Source organism: Berghia stephanieae, chromosome 5, assembly GCF_034508935.2.
Source record: "Berghia stephanieae isolate SIO BIC M18660-M18661 chromosome 5, UCSD_Bste_1.3, whole genome shotgun sequence".
NCBI classification, from domain to species: Eukaryota; Metazoa; Mollusca; class Gastropoda; order Nudibranchia; family Aeolidiidae; genus Berghia; species Berghia stephanieae.
The window spans coordinates 24,011,170-24,033,290 of NC_088364.1; the positions used below are offsets into that span (position 1 = coordinate 24,011,170).

The 22,121-nt window shown below is 37.8% G+C and overlaps 1 protein-coding gene across 1 annotated transcript in view; it reads right to left on the minus strand.

Moving 5' to 3' along the window:
* The window catches only part of LOC144972628 (26S proteasome non-ATPase regulatory subunit 12-like), a 52,944-nt gene that overhangs the window by 20,598 nt on the left and 10,225 nt on the right, over positions 1 to 22,121 (minus strand). Inside the window, exons 2-6 of the mRNA XM_078914083.1 lie at positions 19,538 to 19,597; positions 14,854 to 14,982; positions 8,540 to 8,647; positions 4,291 to 4,395; positions 1,567 to 1,716 (exon numbers count right to left, since the gene is read on the minus strand). Of these exons, the coding sequence (XP_078770209.1) occupies positions 1,567 to 1,716; positions 4,291 to 4,395; positions 8,540 to 8,647; positions 14,854 to 14,982; positions 19,538 to 19,597 (552 nt within the window). The remainder of the gene's footprint in view (positions 1 to 1,566; positions 1,717 to 4,290; positions 4,396 to 8,539; positions 8,648 to 14,853; positions 14,983 to 19,537; positions 19,598 to 22,121) is intronic.

The window sequence follows — 22,121 nt, forward strand, 5'->3', positions numbered from 1 at the left end:
CAGAACGAAGATGAAGAGCCTGCCTTTCACATTAGAAGATGGAACGTTAGAATATTGTGCTTTGATATTTAATTTTGCGACAACAATAAAATATATTTAGAATTGCGATTTGATCCTTTATTTTATCCGCGGGTGTAAATAGTTGACAATTGCACTGTTTGGTAAAAATCGGACAAAAATTACGACTTTGGTGATAAAAAATGACTTTGATGACAATTATTGTAATTGTTATTGTTATGAATAATTTATAACTCCCTTATTTGTGGGCTGATTTTGTCATTTGTGGTATCAATTTTATTGTAATAGAGAGAGATAGGAACTTCAGAGTTATTTTTTCTGTTGCGAAATTATTACTTTGTATAATTTAGTACCAAGATAAATGGTTGGTAAATAAAAATGCTACCTGCTTTGATCTACCGCCACTGTCTTTATTTGTGTAGAATTGTGAGTAGAGCGTCCTCTCTAACCGGCCTGCCGAAACAAAGACTCTACTCGCCTTCCACGTATTACGCTATTGTTATGCAAAAAGTGTAACACCATTTTGAGTAGGCTTAATAGCTAAAATCTAAAAGTAAAAAATATAGTTCTGAGGAATTTTAAAGTCACATTGCTGAAATCAGCTTGAAAAAAAGAAGAACATTAGTTTTTATTTCAGAAAAATCGGTTGAAAACCAACTGTTTTACGAAAAAATTTGATTTTAAAAATTGTTTTTCTTTATTTTAGCTTTTTTAAACAACTGTTTTATTTATCGGACGATTTTCTTGATTTTTATATCATTGTTCAAATCTCAATGAGACAAACACGTTGATGTAATCGTTTGATTCAAAGAGTTTAAAACACAAATTTCGTTTTTAGATTGCGAGTCCAGCCTTACTAATTAATTTATTTAGCTGAAAATGACACAGCAAAATCAGCAGAAAATTTCTGAGAAAACATCTATATCCCGAAATTCCACAGATCCGCGGAAGATTATTATCACTGATTATTTCACTGCAACAAATCATAGAGACTATGCTGATTGAGCCTGAAATTGTGATTGGTGATCACCAAGAAATTGAACCACGGATAGCAAGAGGTCAATACCAGTAGGGAGGAAACCCCAAGAGATACAGATGGTAAACAGCAGAGGAATGTGATCCTTAGGGCATTAAGATCAGTAACCATGGGGATTGAACTCAGGACTATGAGAGATGGCCACAAGTAAGGATTGAACTTGTGACTATGAGAAATTGACATCCATGGGGAGTTAACTTGCATTATGGAAGTCAAACACCAGTAGAAATTGAACCCAGGACAATGCAAAATGACTGCCATTGAGCAGCTGGGAGTAGTCCTGGGATTATCGGAGATAAATACCAGTGGGGAGTAAACCTGGACTATGGGGTATTGTCTTGCAATGTGTTCCTGAAATTCGAAATTGGGGGTAGGCAACCCTGTAGTTTATATTCCCCCCCCCCCCCCCCCCAGACCAGTTCTTTTGAAAGCAATAATTATTTAATTAAAAGGTAAAATATTGCATACAATCCACAATTCTGTTCATCTTGAAAATAAATAATTGAGCTTACCACAGTGTCAGCATCTTCAAAAAACTTAGTACTGATCTTTTTGCTAATGATCTGGGTACGAATGTAATCTTTCTTGGCAAGACATAAACGCATTTGTTCCAGAATAAAGTCAACCTTTTCCAGACGCTTCATAGACCCAAATGTCTCAACCTGGAAGGACAGATTTCACAATGCATATAGGCAATCAGTATTTTTCATTACTTATAAATATGGTTAATTTTAAAAACTTTATATACAAAGTTAGTAAAATACTATAGATATGAGAGTGGTGGTGGTTGTAGAAGGGTGGTAGTGATGATAATGACGTAGTGGGAGGTGGTTGTAGTAGTGAATAAAATGAAAATGATATTGATGCATTGGTGGTGGTAGAAGTAAGTAGTTTTGATGTGGTGATGATTGTAGAAGTGATTAAAATAATGTAATGGTGATTGTATTTAAAAATAATATGGTGATAATAGTTATAGTGGTTGTGATAGAAATGATAATTAATGATTATAACATAAAATGAAATGAATAGGGAAGTGCAAGAAGATAATATACAGGGAAAAAAACTTTTATCATTGACGGGAATGGTTTGTTTTGTTTGTTTTTAAGAGTTTTACGGCGCTTGCAACACATTTAGGTTATATCAGCGCCAGTAAAAAGGAAGAAAATGGGATAGTAAAAGGTTCTAGAATTACAATTAAAGCACCCCAGAAAAAGTAAGACATAGGGGAACTGGGAACAAATAGGGATCAGATGTAGATTCCAAGAGCATATCACCAATGCACCTAGTTTGAGATCACCTATAAGTCTCATCCAGACACAAGCACAAAATCCAACAAAGAGGAATACACTCAAATGCCTACATTATACATTAAAAATAACAATAATACATTACAGAGAGATGATTTACAAGGAAAAAAATATCATCTCCCAAAACAATAACTATGCATTTGACTGTTTCCCTCCCATCTAGGACTCCGGCCAGGGCCAGGACAAAACCAAGTAATCTCATGCCAAGACAAAGACAGAAAGCAAGTTGGAAAACAGATATAAGGGGATAGAAGACACAGTATGTACCCCCCTGCCCCCTATGGGAGGTCAGGATCCCCACCCAGGACGGGAATGGAACTCAAGACCAAACTAATATGGCACCTTATGACTGGCTGCCAGTGGGATGCTCTACAATCAAAGCCATTCATCCCTAAAATAAAAAGTGGTTTCAAATATTATGTCTATCTAGAGCTCGTCGTAAGTTCCAACTACTGTGGGGTCAGAATGAGGTCAATAACCAACACTTATAAAGTTAAGCGAGCCAGCAATTAAGCTATTAAATCTTTCAGCCCTGGGACTGATTGAGCTGTCAGATGCTCGAGCACTAATTTCAAACATTCAATTTAAAAAATTTGTCAAGATATCTTCTTCAAAAAATGTTTGTATAACAATCAAAACTATAGTCAGATTTTTAACATGTAGCGTGTGCTTTTCTTCTTATTCTCAGCTCTCCCTTGATGCACAGCTGCAAAATTTGTATGAACCTTTGAATCTTAATGAAAAAGCATATTTTCATGAATTTTTAAATAATAGGAAAGGATTTTGCTTATTATAAAACGTCTGACTGATAATCAGAAGGTCTGAAGTTCGATCCTCAGTCGAGGTCGACTGATTTTTGGGGATGGTTTTTTTCCTGTAATTTTCTTTCTTGATTTGTCTGGCACCTTCCATTTACACATGTTCAGTACTTTATCCAATACAATACAGCCGGGTGCTTCGAGCAAAGGAAGCAAACGGTATATAGCCCGTCTTCAAACACTTTTTCATTGACCCCTGAATGATATTCTATACTTTCCAGATGATGCAGAGAAGAAAAAATGGGCATGGCACAGCATCTTCACCACCTGCAAGAATAACAATGACCCTCTGTCCAGAATTCATGGGCCTTTTTCTGCCCGAATTATCACTCCATTCCATTGTCAGATGTATGTTTACGTTCAGCTTATAAAAGTTTTAGAGACTTTAATGAAACCAGATTATGTCTGAAATTTTTGTTACTTACATATAAACAGTCTATTTTTTTAAAATCTTTTCTTTTTCACTTTCATCAGATTGCCAAAATCGGGATGGTTGGAAATTTTACTCCACAAGGATTTGACATCACTAATATTCTGATGATTTGGTGGAGGGAGTTGTTGTATAGAGGTGGTTGTGATGATGAATATGTGGTTTGGTGGTTGCAGTAGTTGTGATAGTGATGGTGGTGTGGTGGTGGTGGAAGTGATTATGATGTAGTGGTGGTGATTGCAGTAGTGATGATGATGATGTGGTAGTTGCAGTAGTGTTGATGATGATGCGGTGGTGGTTGTAATATGGGTGATAGTGTTGATGATGATGATGATGTGGTGGAGGTATTTGAGGTTAAATAATGATGATATAGTGAGGATGATGATAATCGTGGTGGTGATGATAATCGTGGTGGTGATGATGATGATGATGACGATGACGACAACAATGAAGATGTGGTGGTGAATAATTGAGAGCCATAATATAGATTGCCAGTCATTTATTGCTTTCAGGCAATGAGGATAGAAGCAATTTTCATTTAGTGAGCTATCGGGCATATAAACAGTAATTAGACCAGCAGAGATAAAAACTTTCAATTTGCTAGAAAGGGCAATGACATCTATAAAAATAAACATCCCTTTACATAATAAATTGCAAATATATATAGAATCCATATCCCACCTGTAATTCTTGCAAGACAGTTGCTGCTGTTGCTATATCTCCTTCATCTTCCCTTATTTTTGCCAGAGTTCTTGTTAGACGTGCACGTTCAATTTCCACATATATCTTTGAAGAAAATAAGAAGAAAAAGTTATAAATGCCTTCCTTCACTGCTTTAGCATAATCCATTTTTAAAAAAGAATCAAATTATTTTGTCTTCACCAACCAACAGCACATACTGATTTGCTTCAGTCAAGGCATCCATTATTGATGATCTGATTGCAGGAGCAAAGTGATAACAATATTGCAATTTAGCTTACGCCATTAGCAGGATAGATGTCTTAATTTGAGTTGCCAAACAGAATCGGCTATAACTTTTATTAGCCTAACATATATCAATATATATATCTTTTAAGCTGATAAAAATGACAGTCATTTTATCTTCTGGTTTGCGATGGTGGGTGTAAAGCTGAAATACAAAATACCAACAACAACAAAAATTTCCATCTGACCTTGTGCAGCACATTAATTCAAGATGGTGGATAGTCTCAGCAATTTGCAGAGTTGATAATTATATAATAATCAATAAGTATATCAAATTTCAAGACATTTCAGTAATAAATGTTTAAAAGGTAATAAACGTTATGAAACAAAAGACAAAAAAACAAACAAAAAAAAAACAAATACTTGACCTAATAATTTAAGACTGAAGAGGGGGCAACGGTATTGACTTTGCTAAGCACCTGAAAGATATCTAGTTCGAATATCCATCGCGTTATGTAGCCTTCAGCAAGCCACCTCTCCCTATCTCAATTTGAGACACTGCTGCGGCTGACAATTGGGTTATTCCAGTCTTCCTTGGAATTTACCCTAAGACAAATTTCTGCTTATGGATGACAAAAGGGAACTTAACTTATGTGAAGTGATAAGAATAAGCGGAGAGTTGTTGGTTATGCGAATCGGCGATAAAGTGTATATCTGCTTGTATATCATGCTGTATACACACACCTGCACTGTAGATAGATACACATGATACCGTAACTGTCAATGTCACGGTAAACCATCAGTGGTCGAAATCACTGGGCGCATTTTGGATGAAATCGTGACAGGTTGAAGAATCGATAGGGAGTGGGATTTAATGCTACAGTAGTGTGCCACCCCTATATTACAGACAAAAGAGGACGAGACTCTGCAGTATGGGTTTGTAATGTCATCTATGGGTGAAAGTTAACGGGGATCAATTTGCCTGAAAGACAGACCGGTGAAGCCGGCTTGCCTGAAAAAGATGCTAATTTAATTTTTTTTTGCGATCTACGACTCGCAGGTTGAGTGCCAACCTTTCCAGAGTGAAAAGTACGTTTAATTCTATGACCCTAAATGTGTTTTTATTTTAAAAGCAAAAATAAAAAAGCATTTAGTCTGCATGATTGAAAACCAAACCCAAAGCAAAATAATCCTCATAATTTAAACACTCAATCGAAGCAATCTCTAGTGATTACAGTATTACCTGGTTTATGGAGACACCAAGATAAGCCATCACTTTAAATTTGTATAGTAAAAGGCTCAGAAATTGTAATACCAAGGGCTATTACAATTCGAAACACCCCAAAGAAGTGATCAAGAGACTCAACCATGATACTTGTTTTGATGCTAGTGTTGGTACAGGTTGTAGTAGTGATGATGCTCTAGTGGTCGTGGTGATAATGATGATGATGTGGTGGTAGTGGTTGTGGCAGTGTCAATGCTGTGATGGTGGTTGTAGCAGTGGTGACAACTACTACTACTACTACTTTTGGTTCAAATATGGGATATACCCACCTATGTGATATACAAGTTGAATACCCTAAAAATAGTCTTAGTGCATTTTTTAAAAACCTACAGCTTTCTTACAGCTACCCATTTTAATAATAATAATTTTAAAAATTAGACTCATACAAAATATTAAAGAAATTTTTTAATAAATGTAAACAATCAAAATAAAGTGCTTTCAGTTGTATTATAAAGGGAAATAACCCATTTATGTTTACGTTTATTGGCAATACAGTCCTTGATTGAAGGCTTCATTGTCAAAGATGTTGGTTCTATTTTATTGTCACTTGACAAGTTCTATTTAACAAGAATTTGAAGCTTAAATGAGATCTGAGACCATTTGAAGTATAAAATAAGCTTATATGCATAATTCAATGCAAATCTTCAAAAGTGGTGTGAAAGGTCATAGTGAAAACCAGCTGAAAAGATAAATATAGTACTAGTACACAATGTGACTCATCAGCTGATGTGTAAACAGATCAAATGTATGAAAGAAAAGTGACACATGTGTTCAATTGTCACATTTGAAAGAATACTAAATAGTCTACACGTTCCGGTGGTGCAATAATAATAAAGCCGGCAGAAGTCAAAATGCCGGAAGGCAATTATTACATTTACTAAAAAACCGGAATTTCCGGCATATGCCGGCGAACTTTCATCCATGATGTCATCTGTGGCCATGAAATAGGAGTCGAGGGGGCTGGGTAGACGAGGGGGCTGGGTAGACAACAGGTAGACAATGACAGTTGTAAAGAGAGAATGGGCGATAACCTTTGTTTTGGGATTGACAACCGTACATTGTGACCAACTAATTTGGTGAGAGCTTACTGTCTCTCATCACGGCTAATCTCTTTGACTCTTACAAATGTTGAGAACAAAAGATTGAAAATTAATCCAATCTGAATAAGATGTCAAAGCTGCTTTTGCTTGACAAAACTATACAGGGCTGCCATATAGTTTTTATTTTTTCAAATTGCTCAGTCTGTGGTGGACTAAAAACAATGCTTACAGAGTTGACCATATTTGTGCAAAATGTTGCAATAGTGGACAGGAAGCTCAATTTCGGTTAATCGCAACATTTTCGCTGATCCCACGGTGTTGCGAGTATCCGGAGTGGACTGTACTATGACAACAATTTTGATTGGCGCTATATAAATTCATTATACTATTATTATTATTTTGACATAAAACATAATTTATCTTGGCTTTGTCTAACATGATTCTCAAAAGTTTATTTCATTTAATATGCCAATCTAAGGATATCAACTTCGTATTGGCAGTTTTTCATGAAAAAAAACAATGAGATGGCAAAATGGCTGAGAACAAGCTACGGTACGCCTATGATTTCATGAAACTGGATCGATAACTTGTGTGAGGAGGAAATTTATGCAACAATTCGGGGGGGGGAAAGTCCCATCTAGGAACAGAACAGAATTCTAGTCTGGTATAACAACCTTAAAACAAGTTCAGTCACTGGACCAGTACCAAGAGGAAGAAAACTGCTCTCAGAAGGCATAATCAATGAAGTCGGGACGTTATTCGATGAAACACCAAGACAGTCATTGAGGCAGACTACAAGATTAGTCACTGAGTCTGTACGCGTGTCTTCAGTACACAAAATAGCCTAAAAGAAACTAGATCTATTCCTGTATAAACCTTGTCTTGTGCATGCTTTGGAAGGACGTGATTTGCCAGCATGAGTTGATTTTGCACTGCATGTCCTTGACAGACACTGAAAGCATTGCCCTCTCCAGGCATGTAGACGAACACAATATTCGATATTGGAGCAACTAAGTCCAGATGAAGTGTCAAAGCACATCAATGTCTCGGGTGCACCAACCAGGGAAAGAGTGGTCAGTTCTTTCTTTTCTGATGACATGACAGTGTCAGTAACAATCTATCTGGCCATGTAAGAATCATACTGAATTTCTCAATTTAATGATCTTCAATCTAACATCCTTTTCGAACAGGACGGAGCTCCCCCTCACTAGAGTTGAAATGTGAGGGAATTTTTAAATGAACAGTTCCAGACTGCTGGATCGACTGAGGTGGTCCAATTTCCTGGCCTCCAAGATCACCAGATTTTACCCCTACTGGAGAGAAGCTTGCGGCTTGTCATTCAAAATGTGGTCAGGTGGAGCTTTAAATCAAATGATTGCGCAAACAAATGATCACAAGTAAACTATCAGAAAAAACACAGTGTTAAAACTGATATCAATCAAAACTAAAATAAATTTTGCACCTATGGCAAAAATCGTTTGATGAAACCACACAGCTTTGGAACTTCCAAAATCAAACCTGAAATGCGTCAATAAAAAAAAACAGTAGTAGTAGTAGTAGTGGTAGTAGTAGTAGTAGTAGTAGTAGTAGTAGTAGTAGTAGTAGTAGTAGTAGTAGTAGTAGTAGTAGTAGTAGTAGTAGTAGTTAGCAGAAGTATGTAATTCCCAACAGTTAAACTCACCTTGCCAGCAGTCACAGATCTCAGAGTGTCAATGAGTTTCAAACGAGTTTCTTTATTTGGCATGTTTTCCACATATGTACAAGCCTCTTGGATCATTTTGGTAACAGACTGAAATGAGAGATAATCTTAAAATGAAGACATATATCAAAGTCATTGTTGCAGACCTTCCCAAGACATAACTCAAACCAAAAATCTGTATATTTTTAGTTAAAAACCAGAATTAACCCAAAATGAATGATTTATACTTGATGTAAAAATCACTCTAAAATGCTTCCAAATTGATGTATTGCAGATCAATTTAGTCTCATATTCATTTCTGAATATTTTTACTGATTTTCCTGTCAAATTTTGTTTTTAAAATCTGGATCTGCTTCTACCCATCCCAACCCCGCCACTGACAGCTACTACCACTAGTAACTGCACTTCAAAACTTAAGTAGCGCACAGTCCTAATGAAAAGAAAAGACAGTTCCAGGCTTCAAATAGAATTCATTACCAACTCACTTCTCATTAGGCACAGATACCTAATCAGTCACAAGCAGGGTTCCTACAGCAATTAAATTTTGAAATTCAAGGAGTTTTCAAGGTGATTTTTTTTTAATTCAAGGATTAAAACAACAAATTATCCCTTCAATGCTTACATTTATCTGCAAGTAGAGACAAATTAATTCCTTAACTGCTGCCACAGAAGTGTAAGGGCCTCATGTTCCCTTTTCTTCAACTTAGCTGAAGATATTGATGCATTTGATGAAAAAATAAATTTTATGATATTCAAATGTCCTGCCTTTGCTGAAATTTCGTTAGCTATTCTTTTTTCAAGATCTAAAATGATGATTTGGTGGATGTGATAGTAGGTATGATGATGAGGTGGTTGTTGTAGTAGTAGTGGTAGGGATGGTGATATGGTGGTGGTTGTAGTAATGGCAGACCTGCCAACCTTCCCAGAATGAAAAGTGTATTCTATGATCCTAAAAAGTGTATTTTTTAGAAAAAAAGTGTACAAAATACAAAAATTTATATAAAAGCTAACATTAAACCCAAATCAAAAATAAACTCCGATCTTCATCATTCAAACATTCATTTGCAGCAATCACTAGAAATTACAAAATTATCGGTTTATCGAGAAACTAAAACTTAATGACCATTTTAAATCAGTATAAGGCTCAAAAATTGCAATATCTGAGGATATTGCTTTCGAAACACTAAAAGAAATGACCAAAAGACCCCAAATATGTTGGTAGTATTGATGCTAGTGCCTGTAGAAGAGGAGATGCTGGTTGTAGAGATGGTGCTCTAGCAGTGGTGGTGATGGAAGAAGTGATGTGGTGGTTGTGGCAGTGACAATGCTGTGATGGTGGTTGTAATTGTAACAGTGGTGATGCCATGGTGGTGATGGTTTGAGATGATGGTGCTGATGTCCCAAATGAAGTTGTGATGGTGATATACAGGCCTGTAAATGGTTGGTGAAAAAATTGTCGGAGTTTTTTGAACATGCGAAAATATGGACACCAGACATGACACGTCAATTGACTAGTCCAATCATGTCACTTTCCCCTACTTATTTATAACGAGGTCCTTATTTTATGGTACCCAAAAAAAAATAAAAATCCCAATTATTTGAGGACCCAGGTCTGAGTTAGTTGTAAAATGAAAGGAAGAGAACAAATCCTACCCTTTTGAAGGATGTATATCTTCGCTCCTGATCGTGTTAAATGTTTACGCTGATTCTTTCGTTTATTTGGATTAATTCTTATCGAAGAAGAAGAAGAAGAAAAAGAAGAAGAAGAAAAAGGAGGAGGAGGAGGAGGAGGAGGAGGCGGTGCGAGAGCTTTCGAAGAAGAATATATATTTCGAAGAAAAATAATTATTTGCAATTTTACCGTCTCAATCGGGACGGAGACAAAAATATAGAGAAACGAGATTTGAGAAGAATATCATATGTGTCGAAGCAAAATAGAGAAACCTTCCGGCCCGTTCGACACACTTCGTGTGTGCCCAATATTAGACTAGGACGTGTGTGTGTGTGAAGACGACTCCGCGAAATACGCGAAACCTCTCTTCGCTGGCTCGCCTGGCTGTGGCACAGTAGCCAGGCAGTGAATACATCCACGGTTAGCGGAGTGTGTAGGTGGCATGATAATATTATAGCTTTTGTTTTGTTTTTGAAGCGACAAATAAAAAGTTGTTTTTTTTTGTTTTGCTTTTTTAAGTCGGCAAATAAAAAAGTCTTTTATTTTCTTTTTTATTGGTTCTGTTCTTTGACATTACGAATTTTATTTTTACTATTATCTTTTTTTTTTTTTAGCACTTATAGAGCAAAATCGTACTGTCGGAAATCCGACAATAGACGGAAGATTTACAGGCCTGGATACACATCTGCCAGCCCAGTAAATCAGTTGAAGGTTTTGAGATAAAATATTTGTGAGAGTGATCTTCAATCTAATAGAGATGACAATTTGCAGCAGTGACAAGATAATTTCCATTATGGTATCAAATGATCCATGTCTCACTCTATCTCTCTCTCCCTTTTTTATAGCATTTACTACTCCTCCTCCTACTACAAGTACAAACAATTCCTACAACCACTCCTAGACTAGTACTATTACTACTACCACTACCACTCCTACCACTACATACTAATACTATTGCTGTTGGTCAAAATGATGGGAAATTCACACATATCACAGACAAGTTAAATACTTCTAGAGGATTCATTTTGAACCATTTTGTTCCTAAAGCTACCCAGTTGGTAATGAGTAAAAAAAATCACTCATGCAAAATAATAAACCTTAAAAAAAGATCGTTAAATCTTTAAAAACAAAATAGTCATTTTAGTAATCACAAAGGGAAATAATCCATTTATGTTTCAGCTTATCACCAAATACAGTTTTTAATTGAAAGTTTCATTGCCAAAGATGTTAGTTAAATTTAATTTTTACTTTAAATTTTCTATTTAACAAGTGGTAAAAGCTTAAATGTGGCCTGATGCCATCTAAAGTACAAAATAAGCTTACATGCATAATTCTATGCAAATCCTCGAAAAGGTATGAGAAAAATATTGGTGAAAACCAGCAACATATAACCAACTGAAATGAAAACAATAGTATCATTCAGGAACACGGTCAACCGAAAAAGAAAAAAAAGAAACACGGTCAACAATTGATGTCGTCATTTTCAACATCATTCATGCTTGAGAAAAAAAATATATTTTGTTTTTTGTTTTTAAGGGTTTTACAGCGCTTGCAACACATTTAGGTTATATCAGCGCCAGTAAAAAGGAAGAAAATGGGATAGTAAAAAGTTCTAGAATTACAATTAAAGCACCCAAGAAAAAGTAAGACATAGGGGAACTGGGAACAAATAGGGATCAGATATAGATTCCAAGAGCATACCACCAACGTACTTAGTTTGAGATCACCTATAAGTCTCATCTGGACACAAGCACAAAATCCAACAAAGAGGAATACACTCAAATGCTTACATTCTACATTGAAAATAACAAATATAATAATACATAACAGAGAGATGATTTACAAGGAAAAAAAATATCATCTCCCAAAAAAATAACTATGCATTTGACTGTTTCCCTCCCAGCCAGGACTCCGACCAGGTCAAGGACAAAACCAAGTAATCTCATTCCAAGACAGAGACAGAAAGCATGTTGGAAAACAGAAATAAGGGGATAGAAGACACAGTATGTACCTCCCTGCCCGCTATGGGAGAGAAAAAAAATAAAAAAATTAAAAAAAATCAAAATGTTACAACAACAAAAATCATACTAAATCCTTTGGAATCGTATCCACGTATTTGAGTCCAAAAATCGTACTAAAATACGATTAATCTTACCGGTTGGCAGGTCTGTATTAATGGTGGTAGGGATGGTGATGTGGTGGTGGTGGTGGTTGTTTTAGTAGTGGTGGTGGTAAAGATGGTGATGTGCTGGGTGTTGTAGTAGTAGTGGTAGAGGTGGTGTGGTGGTGGTTGTGGTTATAGTAGTAGTGGTGGTGGTGGTGGTAGGTGTGATGTGGTGGTTGTTGTTGTAGTAGTAGTGGTGGTGGTGGTGGTAGGTATGATGGTGATGGTGATGTGGTTGTAGTAGTGATGGTATGGATGGTGACGTTGTGGTGGTTGTTGTAGTAGTCGTAGTAGGGATAGTTATGTGGTGGTAGGGATTGTGATGTGGTGGTGGTTGTTATAGTAGTAGTAGTGAGGCTGGTGATGTAGTGGATGTTGTAGTAATGATAAAAGGGATTCTTCAATTAACTTTTTAAAATTTTAATTCTTTGAATAACAAATTTATGACTTTTTTACGACCATCGATGCAAATTTATGACCATTTACGACCAAGAGGTCAAATTTACGACTTTTTAAAATTTTTACGACTTAACGACCTTGCTGGACACCCTGGTAGTGGAAGTGATGCTGATTGTAGTAATAGTGGTAGTGATGATGTGTTGTTGGTGAATGCAGTAGTTGGGGTAGTGATGATGGTGAGGTGGAGGAGGTTATCCATGGGACAATATGACCCTCCTGAAATTTGACGGAAATTGCCAGTAACCTGGAATTTTTTGCTCCAGACAAATTCCCCCCCCCCCCCCCCCCATCAAGATGTATAGGCATTTCTGAAATATTCTTTCGTGAGAATGTAGTTGGATGGTTACTAAAAATGATGAGATGAAAAACGAAAATCATGCAGATAATGATTTTTCACCTTTACTCAGTAGTATCTCAAAACTAGCTTGTGCATCATGCGACAGATTTTGCCAAATCATCTCACAGTTTGTAAAGGGTAACCAGCAATGTTTATATTTAAAAGCATTAATGATTAAATGCCTCTAAATCAAAGTTGCTGATTTAACTTTATTTATGTAATACAATCTTCGTAACAAACAGTGAAAGTATGAAAAATATCTGAGAACAAATAAAGTATGCATCATGCTTCAATGCATATTTTCAAGCAAATCTTCAATACAATGTGAAGGGTTTTGGTGAAAAATGTGAAAAAATGAAATAGAAATAAAATTGATATCTATTAACTTCCCTACCGCTATTTCCTGTGGATTTTTTATGTAGTTTTTAAAATTTATACAAAAGTCTCTATTTCATAAATTCAGGTGTTTTCAACAAATTATGGATGACTGTACTTTTACAGAAAATTGGCAACCCTGTAGGTTATAAGTTAGCCTTTTATAAAATCTCTTCAGAAAAATGGGAACACCACCATAAATATTAAATTAATTTTTTTTAAAACAAAGTGAGTGGAGCAGGCACTTTGTTGGTAACAACAAGATATGAAGTGAGTAGAAAAGTGCCAGAAGACAATAGAGAATAAAAAATTTTATTCTCTATTGTCTTCTGGCACTTTTCTACTCACTTCATATCTTGTTGTTACCAACATAAGTGCCTGCTCCACTCACTTTTCTGAATTAAAATTCACCCCATATACCGGAGCATACTCAATGTCTCAATCGTTTCTATGTTATATGTTTGTGTTGAGAATATTGGCTATTAAGCTTAACTGCTGGTCAAATAACTTCGCGATGGTTGTGTGCGAGCGAACCGGCGGTCTCCAGAAGTGGGTGAGAGAGGGCTCTAGAAATGACTTGGGTTTGATACGAATATTTTTGTATTCGTGGATAGCTCACACGGTAGAGCCACGCTCTCACCTGCCAGGCGGAGTTGTCGTACCAATAAGGTCGCAGGTTCAAACCCCACCACCGCCGCGAAAAATTATTTTTTTTATTCTCTATTGTCTTCTGGCACTTTTCTACTCACTTCATATCTTGTTGTTACCAACATAAGTGCCTGCTCCACTCACTTTTCTGAATTAAAATTCACCCCATATACTGGAGCATACTCAATGTTTCAATCGTTTCTATGTTATATGTTTGTGTTGAGAATATTGGCTATTAAGCTTAACTGCTGGTCAAATAACTTCGCGATGATTGTGTGCGAGCGAACCGGCGGTCTCCAGAAGTGGGTGAGAGAGGGCTCTAGAAATGACTTGGGTTTGATACGAATATTTTTGTATTCGTGGATAGCTCACACGGTAGAGCCACGCTCTCACCTGCCAGGCGGAGTTGTCGTACCAATAAGGTCGCAGGTTCAAACCCCACCATCGCCGCGAAATTTTTTTTATTCTCTATTGTCTTCTGGCACTTTTCTACTCACTTCATATCTTGTTAAAAACAAAGGCTAATCTCCAGTATTAAAGCAGAAAAAAGAAAAAGTACCACCATACTCCAGCAATGAATTGAAACATGTACTTAATGTAAATGCAGATGTACACTACAACAACAAAAATTCAATTCTCACCTGTTTGATCTGCCCTCTTCTTTTTGTCAACAGGACAATATTTTCATTCAGAGCATCCCAATTCTTGGATTCAAAGCACATCTTGACAATAGCAACCAGGATACGACTAGTTGAATGTGTATCTGCAGCCTATTAAATAATGAATAGAAAGACAGCTAAAGAAGCTATAAATATCTCTGTTGCTTAGATTTCTTAAGAAACTTTATCATTTTGTAATCAGGGTATCCAGCAAAAGATCAAAGTATTCCTAAGACTTGATCAGTGAGTCTCCTTATGCCAGTGGGCATACATCCCGATATGGTGACTCTTCTGGGCCTGGCTGGCAGAGGCAATGTCTGACATCCTTGCAAAAGGAAAGCTCCCACAAGTGTGGAAGCACGCAAGGATAGTTGCCATCCTGAAGCCTGGGAAACCAGCGAAGGAGGCCGACAAATACAGACCCATATCTCTACTGAGCTGTCTTTACAAATTGTTGAAGCAAGTTCTATTAAACCGATGGAGGCTTCATGGAAGGGAGGTGCACAACGGAACAGGTCATTGCCCTTAAATAGCATATTGAAGCAGGGTTTGAGAGAAAACAGCAAACAGGTGTTGTATTTATAGACATATCAGCGACGTACGATACGATCTGGTGCGAAGGATTAATGCTCAAACTTGCAAAGATCATAAGGTGCAAAAAGACCTTGAAGTTGCTCTCTTCAATCTTAGGGGAAAGACAATTCCACGTTGCGCTGGGAAACGCTAAGAGATAAGTTAGGAAACTGAAGAATGGGGTTCCTCAGGGTTCGGTACTAGCGCCAATGTTGTTTAACGTTTACATTAGCGACATGCCGAACACTTCCTCCCTGAAGCTGGAATATGCAGACGACTGGGCACTCGTTACTCAAAGTAAAGTGTGGACCTGTCCCAAGAGCGTACTCAGCAAGGACATCACCAGACTCAAATCCTACTTCGACAAGTGGTACCTGAATATGAACACTTCAAAAGCCATGGCCAATGCATTACACCTATGCAGTGGCTGGCACACCAGTTAACTACTCCCATATGAGCCGCATCTAAAATATTTAGGGGTGACGCTTGACCGCAGCCTTACCTATCGGGTGCACCGCGAAGGAGTTGCCCGGAAGATGGAGAAACACAACAGTCTTCTGAGGACGCTGGCGGGATCAACTTGGGACATTAACCAAGCACTCCTGAGGACGTCCGCCTTGGCACTATGCTATTCCACCGCAGTGTATTGCGCTCCAGTATGGGGTAGAAGCAGGAACGTTGCGAAGGTAGATGTTAAATTCAGAAAAGTGAGTGGAGCAGGCACTTATGTTGGTAACAACAAGATATGAAGTGAGTAGAAAAGTGCCAGAAGACAATAGAGAATAAAAAAATTTTTCGCGGCGGTGGTGGGGTTTGAACCTGCGACCTTATTGGTACGACAACTCCGCCTGGCAGGTGAGAGCGTGGCTCTACCGTGTGAGCTATCCACGAACACAAAAATATTCGTTTCAAACTCAAAGTCATTTCTAGATCCCTCTCTCACCCACTTCTTGAGATCGCCGATTCGTTCGCCACCATCGCGAAGTAATTTTGACCAGCAGTTAAGCTTAATAGCCAATATTCTCATCACAAACATATAACATAGAAACGATTGAGACATTGAGTATGCTCCGGTGTATGGGGTGAATTTTTAATTCAGAAAAGTGAGTGGAGCAGGCACTTATGTTGGTAACAACAAGATATGAAGTGAGTAGAAAAGTGCCAGAAGACAATAGAGAATAAAAAAATTTTTATTTTTTATTCTCTATTGTCTTCTGGCACTTTTCTACTCACTTCATATCTTGTTGTTACCAACATAAGTGCCTGCTCCACTCACTTTTCTGAATTAAAAATTCACCCCATACACCGGAGCATACTCAATGTCTCAATCGTTTCTATGTTATATGTTTGTGATGAGAATATTGGCTATTAAGCTTAACTGCTGGTCAAAATTACTTCGCGATGGTGGCGAACGAATCGGCGATCTCAAGAAGTGGGTGAGAGAGGGATCTAGAAATGACTTTGAGTTTGAAACGAATATTTTTGTGTTCGTGGATAGCTCACACGGTAGAGCCACGCTCTCACCTGCCAGGCGGAGTTGTCGTACCAATAAGGTCGCAGGTTCAAACCCCACCACCGCCGCGAAAAATTTTTTTATTCTCTATTGTCTTCTGGCACTTTTCTACTCACTTCATATCTTGTTGTTACCAACATAAGTGCCTGCTCCACTCACTTTTCTGAATTAAAAATTCACCCCATACACCGGAGCATACTCAATGTCTCAATCGTTTCTATGTTATATGTTTGTGATGAGAATATTGGCTATTAAGCTTAACTGCTGGTCAAAATTACTTCGCGATGGTGGCGAACGAATCGGCGATCTCAAGAAGTGGGTGAGAGAGGGATCTAGAAATGACTTTGAGTTTGAAACGAATATTTTTGTGTTCGTGGATAGCTCACACGGTAGAGCCACGCTCTCACCTGCCAGGCGGAGTTGTCGTACCAATAAGGTCGCAGGTTCAAACCCCACCACCGCCGCAAAAAATTTTTTTATTCTCTATTGTCTTCTGGCACTTTTCTACTCACTTCATATCTTGTTGTTACCAACATAAGTGCCTGCTCCACTCACTTTTCTGAATTAAAAATTCACCCCATACACCGGAGCATACTCAATGTCTCAATCGTTTCTATGTTATATGTTTGTGATGAAATTAAATTAATTTTTTTTAAAACAAAGTGAGTGGAGCAGGCACTTATGTTGGTAACAACAAGATATGAAGTGAGTAGAAAAGTGCCAGAAGACAAAAAAATTTTATTCTCTATTGTCTTCTGGCACTTTTCTACTCACTTCATATCTTGTTGTTACCAACATAAGTGCCTGCTCCACTCACTTTTCTGAATTAAAATTCACCCCATATACCGGAGCATACTCAATGTCTCAATCGTTTCTATGTTATATGTTTGTGTTGAGAATATTGGCTATTAAGCTTAACTGCTGGTCAAATAACTTCGCGATGGTTGTGTGCGAGCGAACCGGCGATCTCAAGAAGTGGGTGAGAGAGGGATCTAGAAATGACTTTGAGTTTGAAACGAATATTTTTGTGTTCGTGGATAGCTCACACGGTAGAGCCACGCTCTCACCTGCCAGGCGGAGTTGTCGTACCAATAAGGTCGCAGGTTCAAACCCCACCACCGCCGCAAAAAATTTTTTTATTCTCTATTGTCTTCTGGCACTTTTCTACTCACTTCATATCTTGTTGTTACCAACATAAGTGCCTGCTCCACTCACTTTTCTGAATTAAAAATTCACCCCATACACCGGAGCATACTCAATGTCTCAATCGTTTCTATGTTATATGTTTGTGATGAGAATATTGGCTATTAAGCTTAACTGCTGGTCAAAATTACTTCGCGATGGTGGCGAACGAATCGGCGATCTCAAGAAGTGGGTGAGAGAGGGATCTAGAAATGACTTTGAGTTTGAAACGAATATTTTTGTGTTCGTGGATAGCTCACACGGTAGAGCCACGCTCTCACCTGCCAGGCGGAGTTGTCGTACCAATAAGGTCGCAGGTTCAAACCCCACCACCGCCGCGAAAATTTTTTTATTCTCTATTGTCTTCTGGCACTTTTCTACTCACTTCATATCTTGAAGGTAGATGTTAAACTTCGCAAGTCAATGCATATAGTATCAGGAATGCTGGCAACAACGCCTAGAGGACGAGGCCCAATAATGGCAGCAATCCAGCCCCCCGATGTCCGGAGGGAGACGATTACGGAAAACTAGCTCAATAATATCAAAGAGAGAGGGAATCGGTATACCCCTCTGAAGCGCATTATGGACGACACCCCCGTTTCGAGCTGGCAACCCTTGTACGCAGCTTCTCTGACTACAAACAGAATTCAATCTCTCGAGGGGCGGGGACAAACACTCCTCTGAACTTGGTGAGAAGTTGCCAGGCTTCTCCACCGGTAAGAGGAGACACTGGGTGGTAGTGAATCGGCTTCCGTCGAGGACCTGCCTCATGACAAAATCGCTTCATCAGTGGGGACTTTCCACCTGTCCAACATGTACCCAATGTGGGCTAGATCCCGAAACCGCAGAGCATCTAGTTAACGGTGTGTTGTGACAAAGCTTCAGGGTGGGTTTGCGATGGTGCACGACTGAGGTGAGTAATTTGCTAATTGGGTCGATTGTCATAACATAATAGTGTGAACACCATTAGAATCTGCTGCAAGGGCAGGGAAGAAGACCACCAATGCACATCACCATGGTCTGGTTCTATGTCTGACAGGTGCCCACGATTTTCAAAATGGCAACCGCAAGATAAAACCTTGTCATTTTTTACTTCGCAATTGTGTCTTCTCAGATTTAATTCCTCAACACACTTAAAAACTGATTTCTTTGAACCTTCAACTATTTTACAACTTTTTTTACGGCCATAGGTGAAAATTTACAACTTTTATGACTTTGCTGGACACCCTGTTGCTTGAAAACAGTTCAAATATAGGAGTTACAAAATGAATTTGTATCTTAGAAATTAAGTATATGGGGCAAAGGTTTTTGACGGAAGAATCTAGTTATACATTTTAAATTTTAAATAAAACATTTCTTTTAAGTACATTCAGAGAGTTAATCAGATGTCTTGCTTACAGTTCTGGTCTGTTTTTCCAATGACATAAGGTTGTCTATTGCTTCTGTCAACTTTCCTTGCTGTAAATAAAAGGAGGTAATAATTCTATTAAATAATTAAGGAACAGGCTCTGAAATAAGTTGGAAATCAGAGGTAGTGTAAACCAGAGCAGGCAAAGCAGAAAGAAAAATACAAGTTAAAAAAAAAAAGAAAGTTTTTTGTGCTGTATACATGTAATGTCAATTATTATAATATCAAATGGTTCACCAGGACATTTGTACCTTGGTCTCTTGGTAATAGTAATAGTGGAAGGGATGATGATGTGGTGATGGTTGTAGTAGCGGTGGTGATAGTGGATGATAATATGGAAATGCGGTGATTATTGTAGTTGTAGTGGTGTGGATGAAAATGTGGTGGTAGCAGGAATGACCAAGTTGTAGTAGTGAGGGTGGTAACGGTAATAATGATGATATGGTGGTGGTGGTTGTAACAATGGTAGTGGTAAGTAGAGATGGTGATGGTTATAGTTAAGGATGATGATGTGGTAGTCTTTGTAATAGTGGTAAAGGTAGGAATGATGATGTGGCGGTTGTAAGTAGGGATGATGTGGTGGTGGTTTTACTTCAGGCAGTGGCAGGGATGATGATATCATAGTGGTAGTAGTAGTTGTTGCAGAAGTAGTAGTAGTAGTAGTAGTAGTAGTAGTAGTAGTAGTAGTAGTAGTAGTAGTTGTTGCAGAAGTAGTAGTAGTAGTAGTAGTAGTAGTAGCAGTAGTAGTAGTAGTAGTTGTTGCAGTAGTAGTAGTAGTAGTAGTAGTAGTAGTAGTAGTAGTAGTAGTAGTAGTAGTAGTAGTAGTAGTAGTAGTAGTAGTAGTAGTAGTAGTAATAATAAAAAAAACTTGAGCGCAAACTTATATTGTGCAATATCCACTAAACGTGCTCAGAGCGCTTTACAAGGGGTCCCTGACCAACAGCAACATGTAACATGTAGAACAAGACATGACGCCTGTTAGGCGATATTACATTTTTTTCCGACATAGACAACGCTGTTAACAGCCAGATACTCATTTTACACCTGAGTATGGTGAGAGAATGTGAGTAAAGAGCCTTTTCCAAGGACTCCAACTATGAGTTGAGCGAGACTCGAACCCAGGACCTTCCGATCTGAAAGCAAGTGTCATACCACTAGACCACATAGCCGCACAGCAATAGTAGTAGTAGTAGTAATAGTAGTAGCAGTAGTGGTGGTAGTAGTAGTAGTACAGTCGACTCCACTTAATTGCACACCCTCAGGAGATGGGCTGGGCCATGAGATGCTGGTTTTGAGGCAGCAGTGAGATCAGAGATAATTCTGTAAAATTGACTAAAAATTTCAACAGAAAAATATAAATAATTCTGGAACCATTAGTTGTAGAGAAACAAATAAGGTATCAAATTTTGTTTTTTTCAAGTCCCATTCCCCTGACTGGGTCATATTAAGATATTTTGAGTTTGAAAATTTTATCAAAGTGCCTAACAAACGGTTTGAATCACCCCTCCCCTCTTTCTTCTCAAACTAACACACTCTCATTCAACTTCAAGCCATTCGACAACCTGCCATTTTGAACAGAAAATACAGTGTTGTGTTCAGTGAGGGGACAATGACTAATTTTCAAAGACAGGAGAGCGCTTCTACTACTGCGAATAGTGATTCCACCTTGAACTCACTATTCGCAGTACTACTGCGAATAATAGCACTTCGATTATGTTTTTTTAAAACAAAATTACGGTTGACCCTAGCCATACAGCCCTAAAACTATACACAAGTTAAAGCTCTTCTGATGTCTTCGGGAGGACCCTCCGAAAGCTCCTAGCACTAGCATTTATTTCAATTTGTAATTTCACCGTGGATCTTTTGTCAGGCGTTTATTTATTCACGATTTGTGAAAGTTTGTAATGTCCTAATTAGACCATTGTTTTGATTCTCGGCCGCCATTTTGATTTGTGAAGCAATGAAAGGTAGTGCAAAGCAGCCCTAGGGTTGTTTTTTTTTTCTATTAGGGTTAGCTCGAGATTGGAGGATTTTTTTTTCAATTAGGGGTTAGTCTTAAGTCTTAGCAAAGGTGCTAGAGTGTTTGTTTTTCCTATTAGGGTTAGTTAAAGGTACTAGGCTTTATTTTTTCTTAGGGTTAGTTGAGGGAATATTTGAGTTGTTTCCCTTAGCACTAGGAGCTTTCGGAAGGCCTCCCAAAATTCTAAATGTAATTCACGCACTTGAAACCAATGTCATATGAAAGAGCTGGCATCACTGAATACAAAACAGTTTGAATTTTGTTCCAATCTTGATTAGAAATCTGTGTCATATTTTCTGAGAAATTTGCCGTAAAATTGCCAAGTTTCAATATCATATTCCATGTATTAAGCAAGATACAGCCACAAACCAGAATAAAACGCAGAAGAAGCGTCCCATAATTTCCGGGGGTTTTTTTCTCTTTGTCATTTGTATTATTGTGAGTCAGCCAAATAAGTGACACACTTTCAAACTGCATAACTTTTTTATTTATGATTCGTAGTGTTTTTATACACCTCCGTTGACGGTGTATATTAACGGATCGTTTTTATACAC